The sequence below is a fragment of the Choloepus didactylus genome, chromosome 1 (assembly GCF_015220235.1).
Source record: "Choloepus didactylus isolate mChoDid1 chromosome 1, mChoDid1.pri, whole genome shotgun sequence".
Classification (NCBI taxonomy): domain Eukaryota; kingdom Metazoa; phylum Chordata; class Mammalia; order Pilosa; family Megalonychidae; genus Choloepus; species Choloepus didactylus.
In genome coordinates, this window is record NC_051307.1 from 93288686 (window position 1) to 93307510 (window position 18825).

General features: G+C 37.5%; 1 protein-coding gene and 1 pseudogene across 1 annotated transcript in view; one reads left to right on the plus strand and one right to left on the minus strand.

Moving 5' to 3' along the window:
- Positions 1-2791: 2791 nt before the first annotated feature.
- LRCH3 (leucine rich repeats and calponin homology domain containing 3) overlaps positions 2792-18825 on the minus strand; it is a 209431-nt gene continuing 193397 nt past the window's right edge. The window contains 2 exon segments of the mRNA XM_037837445.1: positions 2792-5760; positions 13589-13666. Coding sequence (XP_037693373.1) covers positions 5635-5760; positions 13589-13666 — 204 coding nt within the window. The 3' untranslated portion in view covers positions 2792-5634.
- On the plus strand, positions 15132-15698 carry LOC119509809 (annotated as a pseudogene).

Sequence of the window (18825 nt, forward strand, 5' to 3'; positions counted from 1 at the left end):
GCTGCACTTAGTCTTATCAAGCTTCCCTTGTATGTGACAGATTGCTTTTCTCATGCTGCTTTCAGAATTCTCTGTCTTTGACATTTGAAAATCTGATTAGTAAGTGTCTTGGAGGAGGTCTATTTGGATCAATTCTGCTCTTGGACCTGCAATTTTAAGTCTTTCATAAGAGTTAGGAAATTTTCATTGATTATTTCCTCTATTATTCCTTCTGGTGCTTTTCCTTTCTCTTCTCCTTCTGGGACACCTATAACACATATATTCCTGCACTTCGTGTTGTTCTTCAGTTCCCTGAGACCCTGCTCATATATTTCCATTCTCTTCCCTATCTGTTCTTTTGTGTGCAGGATTTCAGATGTCTTGTCCTCCATCTCACTGATCTTTTCTTCTGCCTAAGTCCACTCTTGTATGTCTCCATTGTGTTTTTCATCTCTTCTGTTTTGCCTTTCATTCCTATAAGTTCTGCCATTTGTTTTTTCAAGCTTACAAATTCTTCCTTTTGATCACTCAGTGTCTTCTTTATATCCTTTACCTCTTTTGTCACTTTCTCTCTCACCTCATTGATTCAATTTAAAAGGTTTGTTTGAACATCCATAATTAGTTGTTTCAACTCCTGAATCTCAGTTGAAATGTTAGTTTCTTCCTTTGACTGGGCCATATCTTCCTGTTTCCTGATGTGGGTCATGATTTTTTGCTGTCTTGGTATGTGGTTTTCTTGATTGGTTTATTCTGGAGGTTGTTTTCTCTTTTGTGTAAGGTTTTCTTGTTGGTTGACTCTGATCTCTTAACTTTTATTTGTTTTGCTCCCTGGCCAGTTATTAGATTGGCTCTGCCCCCAGTCTTCTCCCCCAAATCAGGTGCCCACTGTGGCCTGCCACAGGGATAGGAGGTAGGCACTGGGCACCCAGCAAGTTCGCTGTGTGGTAATACAAATCTGCTGCTTTCCAGTGGTGGTGTTTTCCACCAATTAGCAAGACTTGGGTTTGACTTGGGTACCTGCTTCAATAGTTGGGTCTTCACTATTTCTCAGCTAAAACAGGGCCAGGTTTCTATACAGGGCACATACAGCTTCTGTGTTCCTAAGGGCTGTCCAGCAGATGGCACTGTTTGGTAACTTACTCATCCTCAGAGGCTGGTCTGCCTCAGAGCAGGGCTGCTGACTGCTGCTTCCCTTAAGGATGGAGGAAGGGCTTTTGGACCCAGGGCTGGAACCGTGTCTCTGGCCACTTTTTCTGTCTCTTTGTCCCTCACTCTCCTGTCCACCAGGTTTTCACACAGTGAGGGTATTTTTCACTGCTGTGGGATTTTAACTTCTGTGTCCATGGTGGGGAAAGGTCCTGTCTGCTGAATCTGTGCCTTTCCTGCAGAGACTGAGTGAGGGGGAGGGGAGATGACCAGCTGGTCTGGGATGGAAAATTCCTACCTGATATTTCTTCTTTATCTTCAATTTGGCATTTGCAGGGTCTTAATCTAGTCTATGTCCTCCTCCAGAGTTTTAAACAATTCAGGATTGTTCCTTTTTTCGCTTCATCTCTGGAGAGAAGTTTTCAGTAGCTGTTTATGTCACCATGTTGATGATGTCACCCCTCACGTGTGCTCTTAATAAACTTCTACCTGCTTACTCTATGCTGTGCTGTGTCCTTGAATTCTTTCTTGTGGCACAGCCAAGAATTTAGGAACCCGAATCTGGCAACAGTGGCATGGAATCCATCTTCTCTTATAAGCTGCTTTGCTCCTTTATCTGGAAATGGGTAGGGATGTAAATTATAAGCACAAAATAGGAATGAGATGTTAGGATATACATTACCTACAAATAGCAAAGATGGAAGCACAGGTTCTCTGGAAGGCTTGTTTGACACTAATTGGAGTTAGGTCAGACTCCACAGGTTAAGGACACTGCCCCCACTTCAGACAACTGCCACAAGTTTGGGTGGGGGAGAGGGGGTTCCCACGGTCACCAGCTGCTCAAACTCAGGAGTTCTCACTAGCCCCTCGGGTTTCATAATTCACTAGAATGACTCACAGAACTCAGGAATGCACAATAGTGCAATTACTTACAGCAAAATGATGCAAATAAGGAGGAGCCAAAAAAGAGACACATAGAGTGAGGTCTGAGAGTCCCCAAGTGCAAAACCTGTGTCCTCTCCTCATGGAGTCATCATGTGTTACTCTCCTAGCACAGGGGTGTCCTACCAGACAGGGGAGTGCACCCAGTTTCACAGTCCAGAGTTTTATTGGGGTTTCCATACTAGGCTCGATTCACTGAATCAATACCCACATGGTTGGATGCAATCTCCAGCCTTGGAGGTAGGAGGTGGGACTGATATTACTTGGCTCAGAAGCCCCAACCCTCTAATCAGATGGTTGGTCTTTCTGTGGTCACCACCCCCCATCCTGAGGCTATCAGAGTGGCTGGGCCCTCTGGGTGTCACCTCAGAAGCATAAACTCTGGGTGTGGGGGGCGGGGCTCCATGGATAACAAAGACATTCCTCCCACTCAGGAAATTCTAAAGACTCAAAGGTTACCTCCCAGGAGCCCAAAGGTCTGACCTGGTTTTGGAGGTCAAATTCCATACTATTTAAGCTGTTCTAATGTGTCACATATATTTCATGAATTAAGCCTTTATATCTAGCTCCAAATTAAGGGTAATAATGATATCAGAACTTCCTTAGGAGAATAAATTTGATCTCAAGGGTCCTCTTCTTACGAAAACCCAGTTTCTACTGAGTAAGTGTGTTAGATACCCTTTCCTTGATTCACTGTTGCTAAGGAAACCACACTTTAAGTATGTACATTTTCAAATCAGCCTTTATTTCATGCTACTGAAGTGCTGGCTTTTATTTTAATGTCAGTGTGTAAGGTGGCATATGGGCAATTTAAAATAACATACAGGAAATTGACATATTTATACTTAGAACTCATACAATTTATATACAGACATACAAATATAGGACAACGCCTTAAAAATCTAATTATGTTACAAAATTTTCAGAAATAAGATGAAATCTTCTGTAAACCATCTCACTGCAACAGGCATATAAAAGGGCTTGTAATATCCTTCATTTCCATAACCATTTAAGGGCTTAGTTTTAAAAAATTCATCAGGCTCACCAGCATAGTCACACATCATTAGTCACTGCTCAGCTGAAGTAAGAGAAATCAGACTCTTTGATTAGCTGTCAGGCTGTACTAAGCCTACGTTGTTCTACTTTGTGTTCTAGCTGAAAACAAAGGACCCTGCACCTATGACTTGCTTCTACACCTAGTTATTACAAGAGAAAATTGGTTTGGAGGGCTAAAAACGAGATTGAAAGCTTGGAAACCTGCCGACTTAAAAAGTCCCCATAATTGGCAGGAACTCTGATGGGAGGGCACTTAGCCTTTTCTTCATTCACTCTTTCAGTGCTGGGAAGGCCACTCTTCCAGCAGGGAGCACATGCATAATCAGGTGGAATCTACAAAGGTCATCTTCATCTTCTACTGGAGTCTAGCAAGGCCTAAACGATAAACTGAATTTTTCTTTTCAGTGTTGTAAAAAACAAAAAAAAGGTACACACAAAACAATGAATACAGAAATTCTTCAACAAAAAAGTCATGATGTGTTCTTGCATTCTGACATAGAACAGAAATCCAATGTATTTGATATTTTTCTTTCATTATCAACCAAGAAGGTACACACATGTTTTCTAACAATTCAAATGCAAATCTGAATTAGTTTCATAAAAATGCATTAATAAAGTGTCATGTTATATGTAAAATATGAAATAAGTTGAATCCTACTTTTTATTATTCCTTTGGGAAAGTTAGCCTCAGATGTTGCAGTATGTAATGTCTTCTGGAATTACTGCTTGCACTGTATGTTACAAACAGTCCTGTCTTTTGCTGCTTCATTTTGGGTGGTCCTCTATAATCCAGAGATTGGGTTGAGGTTTAATATTTGCTGGGGGAAGGGGGAGGAGAGGATCTATAGTTTAAAAACACACACAACTAACTTCTAAACAAGTCATATGGTTGGTGGGTCTGTTTGGTGCTGTAAATATAACGAGGTTTGGCTCTAAGCACTTAAAAGACACTATTATTTTTGTTAACTGAGGACCCTGAACATGGCGCCTTAAGATCAGATGTTTTAACATTTTTAACTTGCACAAAGTGGCAGTATTGTGATAAGCTGTTTTTTTGCTAAAACAAGAAAACATTATTTTGACCAAGTACTCAACATGATTTTATCCAAAGATACTATTTTTAGATGCTGCATTTACAGGATAAAAAGAGGGACAGCACTATGCTCAAATACATGCTTTGGTAAAGAAAATTCAGAACAGTTAACAAAAAACCCAAAACCTAGATAACTAATATCTTCACTTACTCTATTTATTTGCTTTACAAAGGCAAATATATCACTGACAACCGAAAGAGGTTCAAAATAAAGGGGAAGAAAAACCCAAGTGGCTTCAAATTGAATAAAGGGCCCCTTGCCTTGCATTGTGTGAGCCCCAGAGCCTTTATTCCACCCACAATTCAGTTTTGTAAGGCACTAGTGGTGCTATATGCAGAGCTAGATGAAAAGACAGGAAGTTGTGTGGAAGATGCCATAAGTGCTCTAATTTAGTCACGGAAATTGGCAGTTACCTGAAAGAAACATAAGAAACTTGGCTTTTCCTTTACTTCCTTTTGCTTTGTTTTCATAATCTTCCATTAGCTGGGGAGCTGGAAGTGTATCTGCTGTGACTGGAAAGTGTTCTCAAGTCCAGGTACACTGGTAGCAGCAAGGGGGGAGTGGGTAGAGGGTAGAGTGTACGGCTCAATGAAGTGAATGTAAATGATGCAAAGGAGCACATGTTGCCAGCTAGCGGCTTTAGAACCCGTGAGTAGAGTGCTTGTTCATAATGTCTAGCATTATGATATACAAAACTGTCCTCTGCGCTAAGAGAAGGTGTTGTTTGCCTGGAGTTGGGGGAGGCCTAGGGCACCGGCCTTAAAAACATCTATATCTGTTTCACTCTTTTACTATGCAAAATCTTTAGCCTGAGGCTACATTATTTTTGTTTTACCTTTGATAGGACAGTCCAACAAGTCATAATATTTGACAGAATGGTACAAAAAGCTTTTGATTTTAAACAAAGGCATTACCTTCGAAACCCATACAAATATCTAGCTTAGTTCAGTCTCCACTACAGGAAAAACACCTGGAATTTTTGCTGAAATACAGATTCCCAGGCCTACTGAATGAAAAAATCTATTTTTTAACAAATGGTCCAGGAGATTCTAATGAAAAACCTTGGGAAAAGGTAAAGATAATAGCATGTCTGTGCCTCCAAGAGAGCTAAATATATATCCTCCTGTCTGGCATGTGACATAAGCCTACTGTCTAGGGAAGCACAGCCAGTTTAGGCTTTGGTGTTGGACTCTCAGGTTTCATTTGAGAAAACCAATGTTTTGCTAAAAAATTCAATGGAAACTGATACAACCTCCCCTAAAATGGAGATATGAAGCAAAATATTCCTGTTAGGAATCGTGACAACAGTCCCTCCTAACAACACATAGAGCTCTGTGTAAGCAGATGCCGGCAGCAACTACCATGGTGTCCTGTTCCTTGCTTTGGCCCAGGCCAGACCCCTAAGGCCTGGGAGTCCTTACACTGCAGAGAGCTGGTGCTGCTGGTGCTTGGGCGGGGCAAGTTCCAAGAGAGCCTGGACCGTCACTGCCACCTTGCTCAAACCTTTCTCTTCTAAAATGTGGAGAGGCAAACACAATTGCTCCTGAAATGGAACATAACATAACAACAAACAAAAGAGAAAATAGAATGAACATCACAGAACTGAAAGGAAAAAATAAGCACCCCCCTTTTCCTTCATCATAATCAACTGACATGTGAAAAGTCAGTAACTGGGTAATGGACCTCCATTAACATGAGTTAGACACACACAGGGAATATATTGTGATTACTGTAATCCCTTTCAAATTAGTATGTTCCAATGACTGTCACTTTATTAGTATAATTAAAAATACATACAGCTCATTTTGAGAACTGGAAAATGTGGGACAAGTCACATATACATACAACACAGGAAAAACAGAACATTATGGGGTGAAAGCAACAACTTTCACCCCTGATAAATAAACAACAACACAGATCTATAAAATAAGGCAGGAGAAAAACAAGAACAATTCCAAGTTACCAGATGGCACAGTCTAAAAGAGAGAACATTTTAGGAGAAAGCACTTTGGAAATCACATACCATAAGAATACAAGACAGTTTCATGCCAAAATTTAGACAGTGTGAGACAGGGATGCCCACTATCTCCACTATGATCCTGATTTTGAACACTATGGTTCTCATATCAGGTGGGGATCAACAAGGAAGAAACTGAAGTGCACCCTTAAGCTCCTGAAATTTAGATACATTTAGAGCAATTTTTCCTTTATTTGGATAATTCATAGAAGACCCAGTTAGAATTAAAATCTGAATTACAGATTAAAAAAAAAAAAGATGTGCATGTACAGAAGTTGTTGATTTGTTATTATTAATCATGATGTTCCTTCCCATCAATTAAAATGTCACATTAATTTCAGAAAAAAAGTAAATACACATGAAGTCATAAATTAGAATGTGTAATCCTTTTATAAATCTGATGAAATACTTCTAAATTCATGACTCAGGGCTAACTAGTTGACAAACTATTTAACAATTTAGCTGGACAAACCAAAGATTTTTAAGATGTACGTATTTAAGTCAATAAACACTGATTACATAGCTGTTACATGTAAAGTAGCATGGTAAGCAATGTTGATATACTTTCTGAAATACTGATAATTGTTTATATTTAATTCCCTATAATTAAAAATGGAAGATTAAATTTATACTTACATAGTAAAAAAAAGAAACTGCATTTGAAAAAGTAAATAAAGTAATTCACATACCTAGTACTTAACAGATTAAATTATGCTGGAGAACTGTGATGTGAGTTGTTAGGAACATCTTAATTACAATATATTGAAAAGTGTTTACATGTTTGCGTAAGGAAGTTAAATACTTCTTCCTATTTTGTTGGCATCATTAATTCGTCTGGTTAACTCTTAAAGAGTAAGAAAAAAGGCAAATCTTAAAAATAATATCATTATTGGTTGTTACTGTTAAGATGGAATATTCAAGAAGGAAATGAGATTGCTCTTAGAGACTAGAAAGTAGAATTCTGTTTCCACGAAAAAACAGACTATACGTATTTATTAATGAAGAAAATGGAATTTTTCTCTGCTTTTCATTGGCACTCACTATATTATTTGGAAGTTTTACAAAAAACAGTTGCAATAAAAATACAGCAAGTATTTATTTTTGAGGCAGTTATTTGTACTTGTGTTTCATTATTTTATTTATTTAATACTTATTTTGGCAAAACAAAGTAACTGCAATCTTTTAGTCTTATAAAACTAGCAACTTGGTATAAATACTTTCAGAATAATAGATTAATTGTACTTAAAATTATCTGCCTGTGTTTTGCTCTCAGAAGAAACACATTTTCTCCAAGGTCGATTGATTCCCTGATTTCTTCTTAGTGGTTTCCCGTGACTCATGTGACCCAGTGGTTTAGATATTGCCTGAGAGGTTTATGCCTTCTAGATGCATGTTTAGCTTCCAGCTGGCTTAAGAGGGAATGCTGCGTGTTCTGAAGAGAAAGCACAATTACTACCCCTAAACCACAGGTGAGACCAGGTGTTTTCTTTTAAAGGGAGAAAACTTCCAAAGCTCTGAGAATGATCACTGCTTCAGAGACAGCTTAAAAAAACAAACCAAGACCCCCAAACCCTGGAAGTCACTATTATTGTATAACAGTGAAGCTTATCACAGTGTACTATGTTTCAGCATGAGCAGTCTTTTAATGTGTTAAATAACTGTTTCATTTAATATGAAAGAAAACCAAAACAATCAGACCCCTCGGGCCAAATTCTGAAATGAGAATGTCAAACTTCAAAACTGGCAATATTATGTTCTTTGCAATCTCCTTTCATATCTGGTTGTCCAATTTTGATAACAGAGTTCAGGAGATTCCTGAATTTTCAGAAATACCACTTGTGAGAACCAGAATAAAAACGCAATTTATAAAATAGTTTCAAGCATTATGGTCCAGGAGCATTCTGATAGACAAACTCACCGCCTTAGGCACAGACACAGCTGCCTAATACTTTACCTCCCACTGTTCAGATATAATCTTCCCAAATGCCTATAAAATACAAGCTCATTAAAATGGTTCTAATATCGTAGAAACTATATAAATTCCAGTTTTAAATTTTAAATAGGGGACTAAAAGTGAATCTCAGTTAAGGGTAATAAACATACTTTAAGTCCAGATAGGTGTTTAGCCCCTGAAAGGTCAGCTCCAGATTATTTGCTTGTTGCGGACTATTTTAGATATATATACTGGGCTCCGAATAGCAATCTAGGGAATCTACAAGATTTTTGGACTGAACATTCTGACCAAATTAAAATTATTAAGATTAAAGTGGCCAGCGCTTTCTAAATGTTCAGATAGCAAATGCTTAGGTGGACCTGTGCCTACCAATACGGGACAGTTCAGAATGTCAGGGCACAGTCCAATGCAGAGATCTAAGGGACCACGTCCCCCCCAAACCAGAAAGGGCACAATGATTTTCCTTATGAGTGACTGTTAAAAACATTCAGCAACTCATAATTTCAATACTTAAAGCTGTACTGAAGCTTGTAAAAATGGCCAGATAGAGATTATTGTAACATTTGGAACCAAAGTTCTGGACATCATATTCTAAGAATGGGCTCAGATTTGGATTAGTAGAAATGCTTCAGCATTTATGATAAGAGAAACAAGGCTGCCAGGAGAAAAAATACTAGTCCTTTACTCTTTTATTTTGCAATCATAAATGCCTACTATATGATGGGCTGCTCATCTAGACATAAAAGGAAAGGATTTTATCTACTTTATGGTAAGCTCTTTGATGTCCAGGAAAAAAAGAAAAAAGCACATATGTAAATGATTCTGAATAAGAAACAAACCTTTACCACACAGAGAAATGAGGTGAAAAATTACTGGAATGTAATTTTTTTCAGCTAGAGAGGGAAAATCCAGTAATAAAACATACAGAGAGTTAACATTAAAGTACAATAAAATGCCACAAAACCCAGAAGTTGGATAGAGAGAGAGACAAAACTGGATTCTTCTGAATGTGCCCCAAGAGAAAGTAGTGTCTCAACAGTTCTTTTAACGCTGAGGTTTAGCTGAAGGATGTCGGAAGGGGAACAAAGAATGTCCTGTCCAAAGTGTGAGCAGGAAAGGAAAACAGAAAAACAAAGTCAGTGCATCAGAAATGCAGATTTGAGTACAGAATTCAATAATATGATCAGCTCAGTCATATTCAAAGAAACACACCCTGACACATTTTTTCTAAGCTGAATGAAAATAAAAGGCTGAAAAACAAAACTGTAAAGAATCTATGTACTGAGCTTGATTTTACTAATAAATAGCAGAAGAAAACTGGCTTGTTGGTGACTATTATGAACATTAAGGATACAACTGACAGAACTAGATGCTGGCTTTGGGTTGCGTGATCCCTGAGAGTGTTGAGGTTTGCATGAGACAACCTCTTGACTCATTCTTCCCTATTCATGAAAAAGAATAGGTTGGAAAGCAAGGACAAATATTGGGGACAGGCCTGGGGCGGGGGGGGGGGCAGTTTTCAAAGAAAGTCAGGTAAACCAAGAAGGTTCAAAGAATGAGGAAACCCTAAAAATTAGGGGATATTTACTATGTAGAAGCCAGTTATACTGAATGATTTGGTGTTCCTCTAAAAATTGAGTCAAATCCATCATAACCAAGTCCAGTTCACTAATCTGAAAAATGAATTTAGACTTAATTTAGCCTTAGAGATAACCCAAATCCCTCCATTTTACAGATTAAAAAAAAATACATTATTGGACTTAACAATAGGGAAACAATCTTTAACACACAACATATAAGAACTCTAGAACATACGACACTAGACTCAATAGAAATTTTATCACCCATTGTAGTTTTTAAAAAATGTAACATATTTAATAAAAACAATAAAAGCATAATGATTAAGTGAATACTCATATGCCCAACTTCATCATTAGTGATTCATTCATAATTTATATTGCATTTAACACTTCAAAAAGTATACTGAGAAGGGAAATTATTTGCTTTTGTAAATAACCCCATGGCAAAGAATCTGATGATATTTATAATATTAAGTTTTATGTTTTACATTTTCAAAAGTGGTCACTATTTTCCTTCATTTTCTTTTCAAGTCAAACAGAGCCAGAGGAGGTATAGGTTTCTTCCTTCCTCTTGTGGCAGAGGGGCCTGAGGGATGCTAGCTTGAACCTCTGAATTTGTCTGTTTCTCATTTTCCTTCACTTTATTCTAGGCAAATGTAGCAGCCTAACAGGAACCCATCTAAAAGTAGTAGTGGTGGTAGAGACTTGGCTGGACGGGAGACGGGGAGAGGAAGAGGTAGCCTCTGTAGACAGGCCATATCCTCTTTCTGGAAGGGAAATGGGAGAGGGAGGAATGAAGTGTTAAGAACCCCAGTCTAAACACACTGGAAAAAACACTTAGTAGAAGCAGGGCAGGGTGACCCAGGATAAATACTGTAAACCACCGCTTGACATATGCTGGATTAGATGTGCACTTTAAGGCACACTGTTTTTGGATTTTGCACAGTCTGAAAGAATTCAAGTGTAAGGACTTTTAACTCTGAGATAGATAATGGTGCTGCAAAGCCCAGTGGTCAGGTACAATGATTGTAAAGCTGGTAAACAGTACTTTTAACAGGTTTCACATATAGGCTAAATCTGTTCGTGTGTCCTGCTTCTGTGGTGCCTCTATCACTCTTCTCTTTAGGTGTGCAGTAATTCTTTTCAATCAACCCGTATATTTTGTGTGGTTCCCATTCCCTGCACCAACCTATGCCACATTCTCTTGTTCAAAAACACTGTGATATGAAACTGGAGCAAGTACTGGGAATGTTGGTGTAAAATGATGATCAGGTAGGAACATCTTCACTAGGGAGAAGGAAAGCATTGAATGTTAATGTTCACATATGAATATTAGAACCTACTTGTTAACACGGAGAAAATGTATGCTATTATTTAGAAACCTACAATTCTCTTAATATATTTAAAAATGGTTTGTTCTACTCTACCACAGGACTTGCCCTTGGCAAGACTGTTGCTGCAAAGGAGAGGCTAGGCCTCCCTATAATTGTGCCTAAGAGCCTCCTCCCAAATGCCTCTTTGTTGCTCAGATGTGGCCCTCTCTCTCTAGCTAAGCCAACTTGGCAGGTGAAATCACTGCCCTCCCCCCTACGTGGGATCAGACACCCAGGGGAGGGAATCTCCCTGGCAATGTGGAATATGACTCCCAGGGAGGAATCTAGAGCCAGCATCGTGGGATGGAGAACATCTTCTTGACCAAAAGGGGGAAATGAAAGGAAGTGAAATAAGTTTCAGTGGCTGAGAGATTCCAAAAGGAGCCGAGAGGTCACCTGATCAGGTGGACACTCTTATGCACAATATAGACAACTTTTCTTAGGTTCTAATGAATTGGAATAGCTAGCAGTAAATACCTGAAACCATCAAACTACAACCCAGAACCCATGAATCTTGAAGATGATTGTATAAAAGTGTAGCTTATGAGGGGTGACAGTGTGATTGGGAAAGCCATATGGACCACACTCCCCTTTGTCCAGTGTATGGATGAATGATGAGTAGAAAAATGGGGGAGGGGGGAGGCACCCAGCTTTTTTACTTTAATTGTTCTTTTTCACTTTAATTTTTATTCTTATTATTTTTGTGCGTGTGGTAATGAAAATGTTCAAAAATTAATTTTGATGATGAACACGCAACTATATAATGGTACTGTGAACAACTGAATGTATGCATTGTATTACTGCATGGTATGTGAATATATCTCAATAAAAATGAATTAAAAAAATGGTTTGTTCTAAAAGAGATTATGAGCCTTTTAGAAAACAATATCTGATATAAAAGTGAAAAATTTGCTTTGAATTTTTTCATAGGAACAAAAAAGTTCCTTGCTAACAGTGCAACACTGTAAACATAACTAACAATACAGAATTATGCATGTGAATGCGGTTAAAAGGGGACATTTTAGGTCATATATATGTTACTAGAATAAAAAATTTAAAAAATGTAAATTTCTTTTATAACTCAGGTTAAGAAAAACAGCAAAAGGGAAAAAAGTGAAAAATAAATAGTAGAATCATGACGTACTTAGAAGGAGAAAAGGAGAAAAACAATCGTGGGGATTAAGACTGACTAAAGCAAATGCTCTATGGAGATGGGCTCTTTCTCTTCCACTTTTTAACTTGTGAAAGAGCTGAAAGAGAAGGCTGCTCATTGGGTGATTCATACTGTGTCTTTCTCAATTCCTGATTAGTTACAGAGGGGTAAGATGAACCAGGCACAGAAGAGAGTCACTGTGGTGAAAGCTACTGGGGCAAAGGCTTAACTTCAAGCCAAATCACGGAGTTATTGAGTCCAGGAGTCAATTCTGTGTTTCTCACAACTTTCTCTCGTTGAAGACTGGGCAAAATATGATAACAAAAATTGTAATGGTTGTGGTTAATGAAAAAACTATCAAATTGTACCAGGTTGTTTTTTTTCTAAAATTTGTCTATATATAATGTCATTAAATAGAATATCCTTTAAGAGTACCATGCTTAAGTTGGTTTAATATATCAGTTATGTCTTTAAAAAAGGGTAAATGAATAAAAACGAACATCAAGTTCTTAATCATATCTATAAATAAAGCTTAACTATTTGCATTATTAAAGGACAAAAAAGCTGTAAGTGGGGAATTTGGAGGCAATGAATCTTAAAAGCAGGAAAAATGCCTAAAATTGGCCTTTTTGTGCTAGACTCAAAAGTATTAGAACTTACTGGTGAAATATGAAAGAAGTCTGAATTTAGTTAATAGCACTGTACCAGTGTTAATTTTTAAGTGTGGATATTTGTACTATGATTATATAAGATGTTGACATTACAGAAAGCTGGGTGAAGCATATACAGGAACTCTCTGTACTACTTTTGCAATATTTCTGTGAGTTTAAAATTATTTCACAGTACTTTTTAAAAAGTATTACAGCAAGTATTAAGAAACCAAAGCCAACTAAAGCATTCTCAATCTGAGATGTGCTTATTCTGAAGTAGACTTTTTTTGTATATGAAGTTGTACACATAATTTTGTGCACAAAATTATACACTTGTATCAGAACAAGTGGGAAAGTTCAGGAAAAGGTCAGAATAATTATTTTTGATTAATTACTTAGCATTTATTACAACATAATTATTGAAATTTACATGTTTATGATTTCTTTACTTGGTCCTTGGAAATCATTAAGGAAAAACTGTTCAAAAGTATACTGATTGACTTTAAAACAAAATCATGTTAGTAATTATCAACTTAGTTCAGAACTACTCCTACAACATTTCAGAGAGTTGCATTTCTGAAAGATAATTAGGAAAATCATATTCAAGTCTATTTAGGCAATATAAAAAATGATAAAATTATTACCTGAGGTACACCAATTCTTCTGCAAGCTTCCAGGAAATTCTCCACATTTCGCCTGCATTTTGCCATCGTTAATTTAGGCTGCAGTGATAAAAGAAAGGAGAGAAAGAAGGAAAATGGGGTTACTGGCAAATTTTTTTTTAATTGGCCAATTTTAAAAAACTTTGCCAATTATTTCATAAAATTATAACACTGTAGACCAGGGTCAGCAAACCTTTTCTTAAAGGATCAGGTAATAAATATTTTAGACTTGAGGGCCACATTATCTCTGTCATAATTACTCTGCTTGATAGCGGCCATAGACAATATGTAAATATGTAAATAAATAATTGAAGCTGTGTTCTAATAAAACTTTATTTACATAAATAGTGTGGCTGGACTGTAGGCAGTATTTGGCTGACCCCTATGCTAGTCATTTGGCTTTGATTCTGTAAGGCAAATGTTAGAGAAATTAGAGCGGGATAGTATTTTAATAATTCTCTTTCCATTTTAAAGCAACATATGCTAAGGAAAATTTGGAAAAGTAGCAAGAAAATTAATTATCCACAGCCACATCATTCAAATATAATCACAGTTAACACTTAGGTTTATTTCCCTTTAGTTTTTTAAAAGAAGGTAATTTTTTTAAAAAAAAAACAGTCTTGCAAGGTTCATGACTAGCCTATAGATTCATCATGTTGCCACTCAATGGCAAACTTAAGTTTTTTTTTAAACATTTGAACTGTAAAAGTTTGGGTCAAAGAACTTATTTTCCAAAGAGTGAAAATTTCCCATAGGAAATTTCTCAAATTATTAACTAGTAAGCTTATTTTTCTGAAAAGATCTCTAATGACAAGAAACAAGGAACTGTATCATGGGATATAATCATGGGATTACTATGGGATATAACATAAGGAAGAAATATGAATTCCATATCCCAGAATGGTTAACAGCCTCAGTTGGACCAATTCATTAGTTGGTTTCCAATACATTCAAGTATCAGGCTTGGAAGTCAAATGTTAGGAGGGAATCTGATCTCAAGTTTTTACAATGGTAACCAGACGGAATCCTGCACTATCTCTGGAGAAAAAAGGTCACTTGTAAATATCTGTGTTTATTCAAAAATTGAAATTTAATAATACTCTGTCAGGAGAAGAGGGGAAACAAGTAATAGCGGAAGAAAGTACTGTCATCTTGATATGAGAAATATAGTGAGGCTAGGATTGGGTTTGTCATAAAATATATAAAGGCAACAAGAAGAATGGTAGGGAGGAAAGCAATAATAATTTTCAAATTTCAAATTGAAAAACTAGTCAGACAGAGGACAGGAATTAGGTTTCTATGGAGGGCACCCTTTTCTTGCCTATGCCAAGTTCTAGAACTCTGGTAAAAAACAAAACAAAACAAAAAAACAGTGAAACTTAATTAGTAAAATCATGCTCTATTTAACAGAAGGAAAAAAACAATCATGGGGATTATTCACACTGGAGTTGGGCTCTTTCTCTTCCACTTTTTAAAAGTAAAAGAGTCGAGATTTGGAGGGAAGGAGCTGTGACCAGCTGCAGAGATGCCATGGAGCCAGCAAGGACCGAGTCAACCCTGCCACTGCCCCCTGGCGGCTGCCAAGGACACTCGTGAGAACCATGACACCTCCACCGAGAATGCAGACAAACCATCACAACCCCCCAGCTTGGGACTATCATCTGTCTTTCAAAGAAAGAAACCAAAAAGTTGGAGGAAGATGAATAATTTTTTAAAATGTAGGCAAAGCTGTTCTGGTTTACTTCAGAGAACAACCTCCCAGAGTGGAAGGAGTGAGGCACAGGGGATGTCAAGTTCCTGAAGCACAAGGAGAAGAGGCAAGACCCTGAAGATCTGCGCCGATCACTACATCACATTGCTGCAAGAGCTGAAGTCACAGGTGAGCTGCGACTGGGGCCTGGGTCTGGGACACACATGCTGACCTCACTAACTAGTACCCCAAGCCAGAGCTGCTGGCCATCTGGTTCATTAATGCCAAAACGTGCACAGAAATTCAAAACAAAGTTTGAAGAATGCAAGAGAGAAGAAAGAAGGCCCAGGCAAAAATGATAATGTTAAAAAGGTGGCCGAGAAACTAGAATCTCTTTCCTGAAGGAGAGAAGCAAGGAGGCCCCCTGGAAGGTCTGAAGACAAGGGGAACAAGGAGAAAGTTGAAGAGATGCAATGAATTCTTATCCTAATCCTGTTTCTTTTTCTTGCCTTTTTTTTTTTTTTTGTTCTACCCCTTGTTTTCTGTTTCTATTTTTTTTATTTTTATTTTTATTTATTTATTTTTTTAACCAGGGTCTTTCTATAAAGAACTGAATTCCAGTATTCAGACTGTTTTTTCCCTAAGTTTTTGCTCTGTTGAAGATGATTTCGGAAAATTCATATACATCCTTTTCTATAGTGGAAACAGTTATTTATAAGTTACCAAAAATAGTGAATAAAAAACACATTTGAAAATAGAAAAAAAAGTGAAGGAGTTGAAAGAGCAAGTTGTTCATTGGTCTAGGGATGTTGTGTCTTTCTTAATTCCTGGCTATTTAATAGGGAGGTAAGGTGAACTGACGCAAAAAAAAGGTACTGTGGTGAAAGAACAAGGGCTTAACTTCAAGAAAACCACAGGCAACTGCTTTTCACTCAGGAGAATCCTTCATTGTCTAGAAATTCCCTCCCCCCTTTTATCAGTTTCCCTTTCGACCTTGTAGACATGAAAGCAAAAACAATAAAACTAGCTTTTATTCTTATAAAGGGACCTTAGCTAAAAAGGTTGGGATCCTAATGTGACTTTGGGAGAAAAGGCGGGTACTGTGTGCCTACAGGAGTACCATAGATGAAAGAGACTTTAAGAAAAGAATGGGAACAAGGTGTTTTGCTCTACAAAAGAAGGAACCCTAAATTTCTGAAACTCTACTGTTCAGATGCCAAGACCAATGGAAGACCCAGAGTGAAATGGGTTTGATGTCCTAAGCAGAAAAACAACTTTGTGTCTTTGCAAAAGGGTAAAAGGATAGAGCTCATGTTGCTAAGTTAAAAACTGGTCTAGGCCACACTCCACTTTGTCTAGTTTATGGATGGGTGAATAGAAAAATAGGGGAAGAAAACAAACAAACAAACAGACAAAGGTACCCAGTGTTCTTTTTTACTTCAATTGCTCTTTTTCACTCTAATTATTATTCTTGTTATTTTTGTGTGTGTGCTAATGAAGGTGTCAGGGATTGATTTAGGTGATGAATGTACAACTATGTAATGGTACTGTAAACAATCGAATGTACGATTTGTTTCGTATGACTGCGTGGTATGTGAATATGTCTCAATAAAATGAAATAAAAAATGAATAAAAAAAAAACTGGTCTAGGAATCACTATCTCAGACAAAAAGAAAAGAAAGGAAAGCTCAGAATAATGATCACAGGATCTGACTCAGCATCATATACATGACGCTAGCACCCTAAGACAGATAAGGTGAAGGGTGGGATATGAAATTTCCTCTGAGATTTATCCTTCAGAGCAGATTTCTGGTTGATGACGGGGAAGAAGAGTGGGGGACCATTTATTTCTCCACTCACTCCTGCCCTCTCTTAGCATTTATCTAAATTCCAGGTCAGTGGTTTGTAATTAGACACAACTCCTTGTATTCTGATAAAGTTGTGAATCTACTCTTTAGAAGAACACATGTACACACAATTTTAGGAAGTTCGTGGAGGCCTGAAGCACTAGGAGTCCATGAACTCCAGGTTAGGAATCCCTGCTCAAGATGCTTCCAACAGGACTGCTAGTCAAATGAACAGAGGGGTGTAAACTCCCCATCACTCTGGAGTGCAAAAGGACTCATGATTTTTACAAGTCAAATCTTGTAGGAACTTGCTATCCCCCAAAGCTTTTCCAGAGCTTCAAATGACATAATGCATGGTTTTAGAGCCTGAACCACTTGTAACTTATCTCTGACCTTTTGTGCCTGGCAGAATGCCTGCACAGGGAGGGTATTCAATAAATATCGGAGTCAGTAAGTTTTGTTTTTAATTTCACTAGCAAGTTTTTTATGCTCTAATATCATAGTATACCCATATTTCTTTGAGTAGCAAGAATGTCCATGTGTTTCATTTCTCTAAGTGATTAAATATTTATAAGATAATTTTCATTTTCCTATACATATTTTACATTCTTAAATGGAAGGCACTGTGGTATGGTGATCAGAGAGTAAAGAAGCTCAGTCATCTTTACTCTCAAATTCTATTTTCTGCACATTTGCTCCTAGTTACTACCTAAATATTGTCCCCCTGAAAATGAAGAAGATATGCTTAAAGATATGTTCTTTAAAAAAAAAAAGAAAGAAAGAAAGAAAAAAAATTATCTTAATTCAGTTGACAGAAACTGGGAAGAATGCAAACTGAATAAATTATTCCCTCACTGGCATTTGCCAAACAGCGTGTCAATTCCTATTCTTAATTGCCATGTTTAGGACCAAACCCAAGTCTTTTGAGTCTTTGGGAGCACAGTTGACTTTGGTAGTGCTATAATTCTTCCCTGTCTTTTCTACTGAAAACTGAATGCCTGTTTTCTGAGGTCACTAAATAAAAAGTGTTTATCTATTTCCCTAAGAAGCAAATGCATGACTATTTTTAGACGTGCTAGACGGGAATGACAATAACAGAAACTTTGATTAAGAAAACTCTTATAATTGGAAGAAAATAAGATTCTTAAGAGGGACAAAGGACTTGCATCTGCAGAAGCAACAAGATGAATGTCCAGAGTGGCAATCTCCAGGCCTAGACTCAAATTCATTTTGAGTACAGAATTTGTGTCAGGCACTGCCTGCTAAATAACAACAAATGACGAGAGAATGAGATGAGGGCAAAACCATTTTCAAAAGGATAGACGTTGTTAAGCATGTTATAAATGCACAATATTCATTCATCATCAAAGGAGGGGTTGTATTACAATCAAATGCAATGTGGGAACTTTGATTATATCCTCTGTGTGTGTGTGTGTGTGTGTGTGCACGCACACACACACACACACACACACACACGCATGCTGTGGGGAGGGGAGAGCAGTACAAAAAATACTCTTCGAACTAAGGAAATTTGAATATAACTTCACATGGATGATGTTGGTGCCTCATCCAATTTCCCTTTACCTAGTATGTGCATCCACCCTCATTCCCTGCCTCCCCATTTCCTGTTGGCTGTTAATGGCACATAGTTGTCTCCTTCACTGGAGAACTGCCCTAGGCCA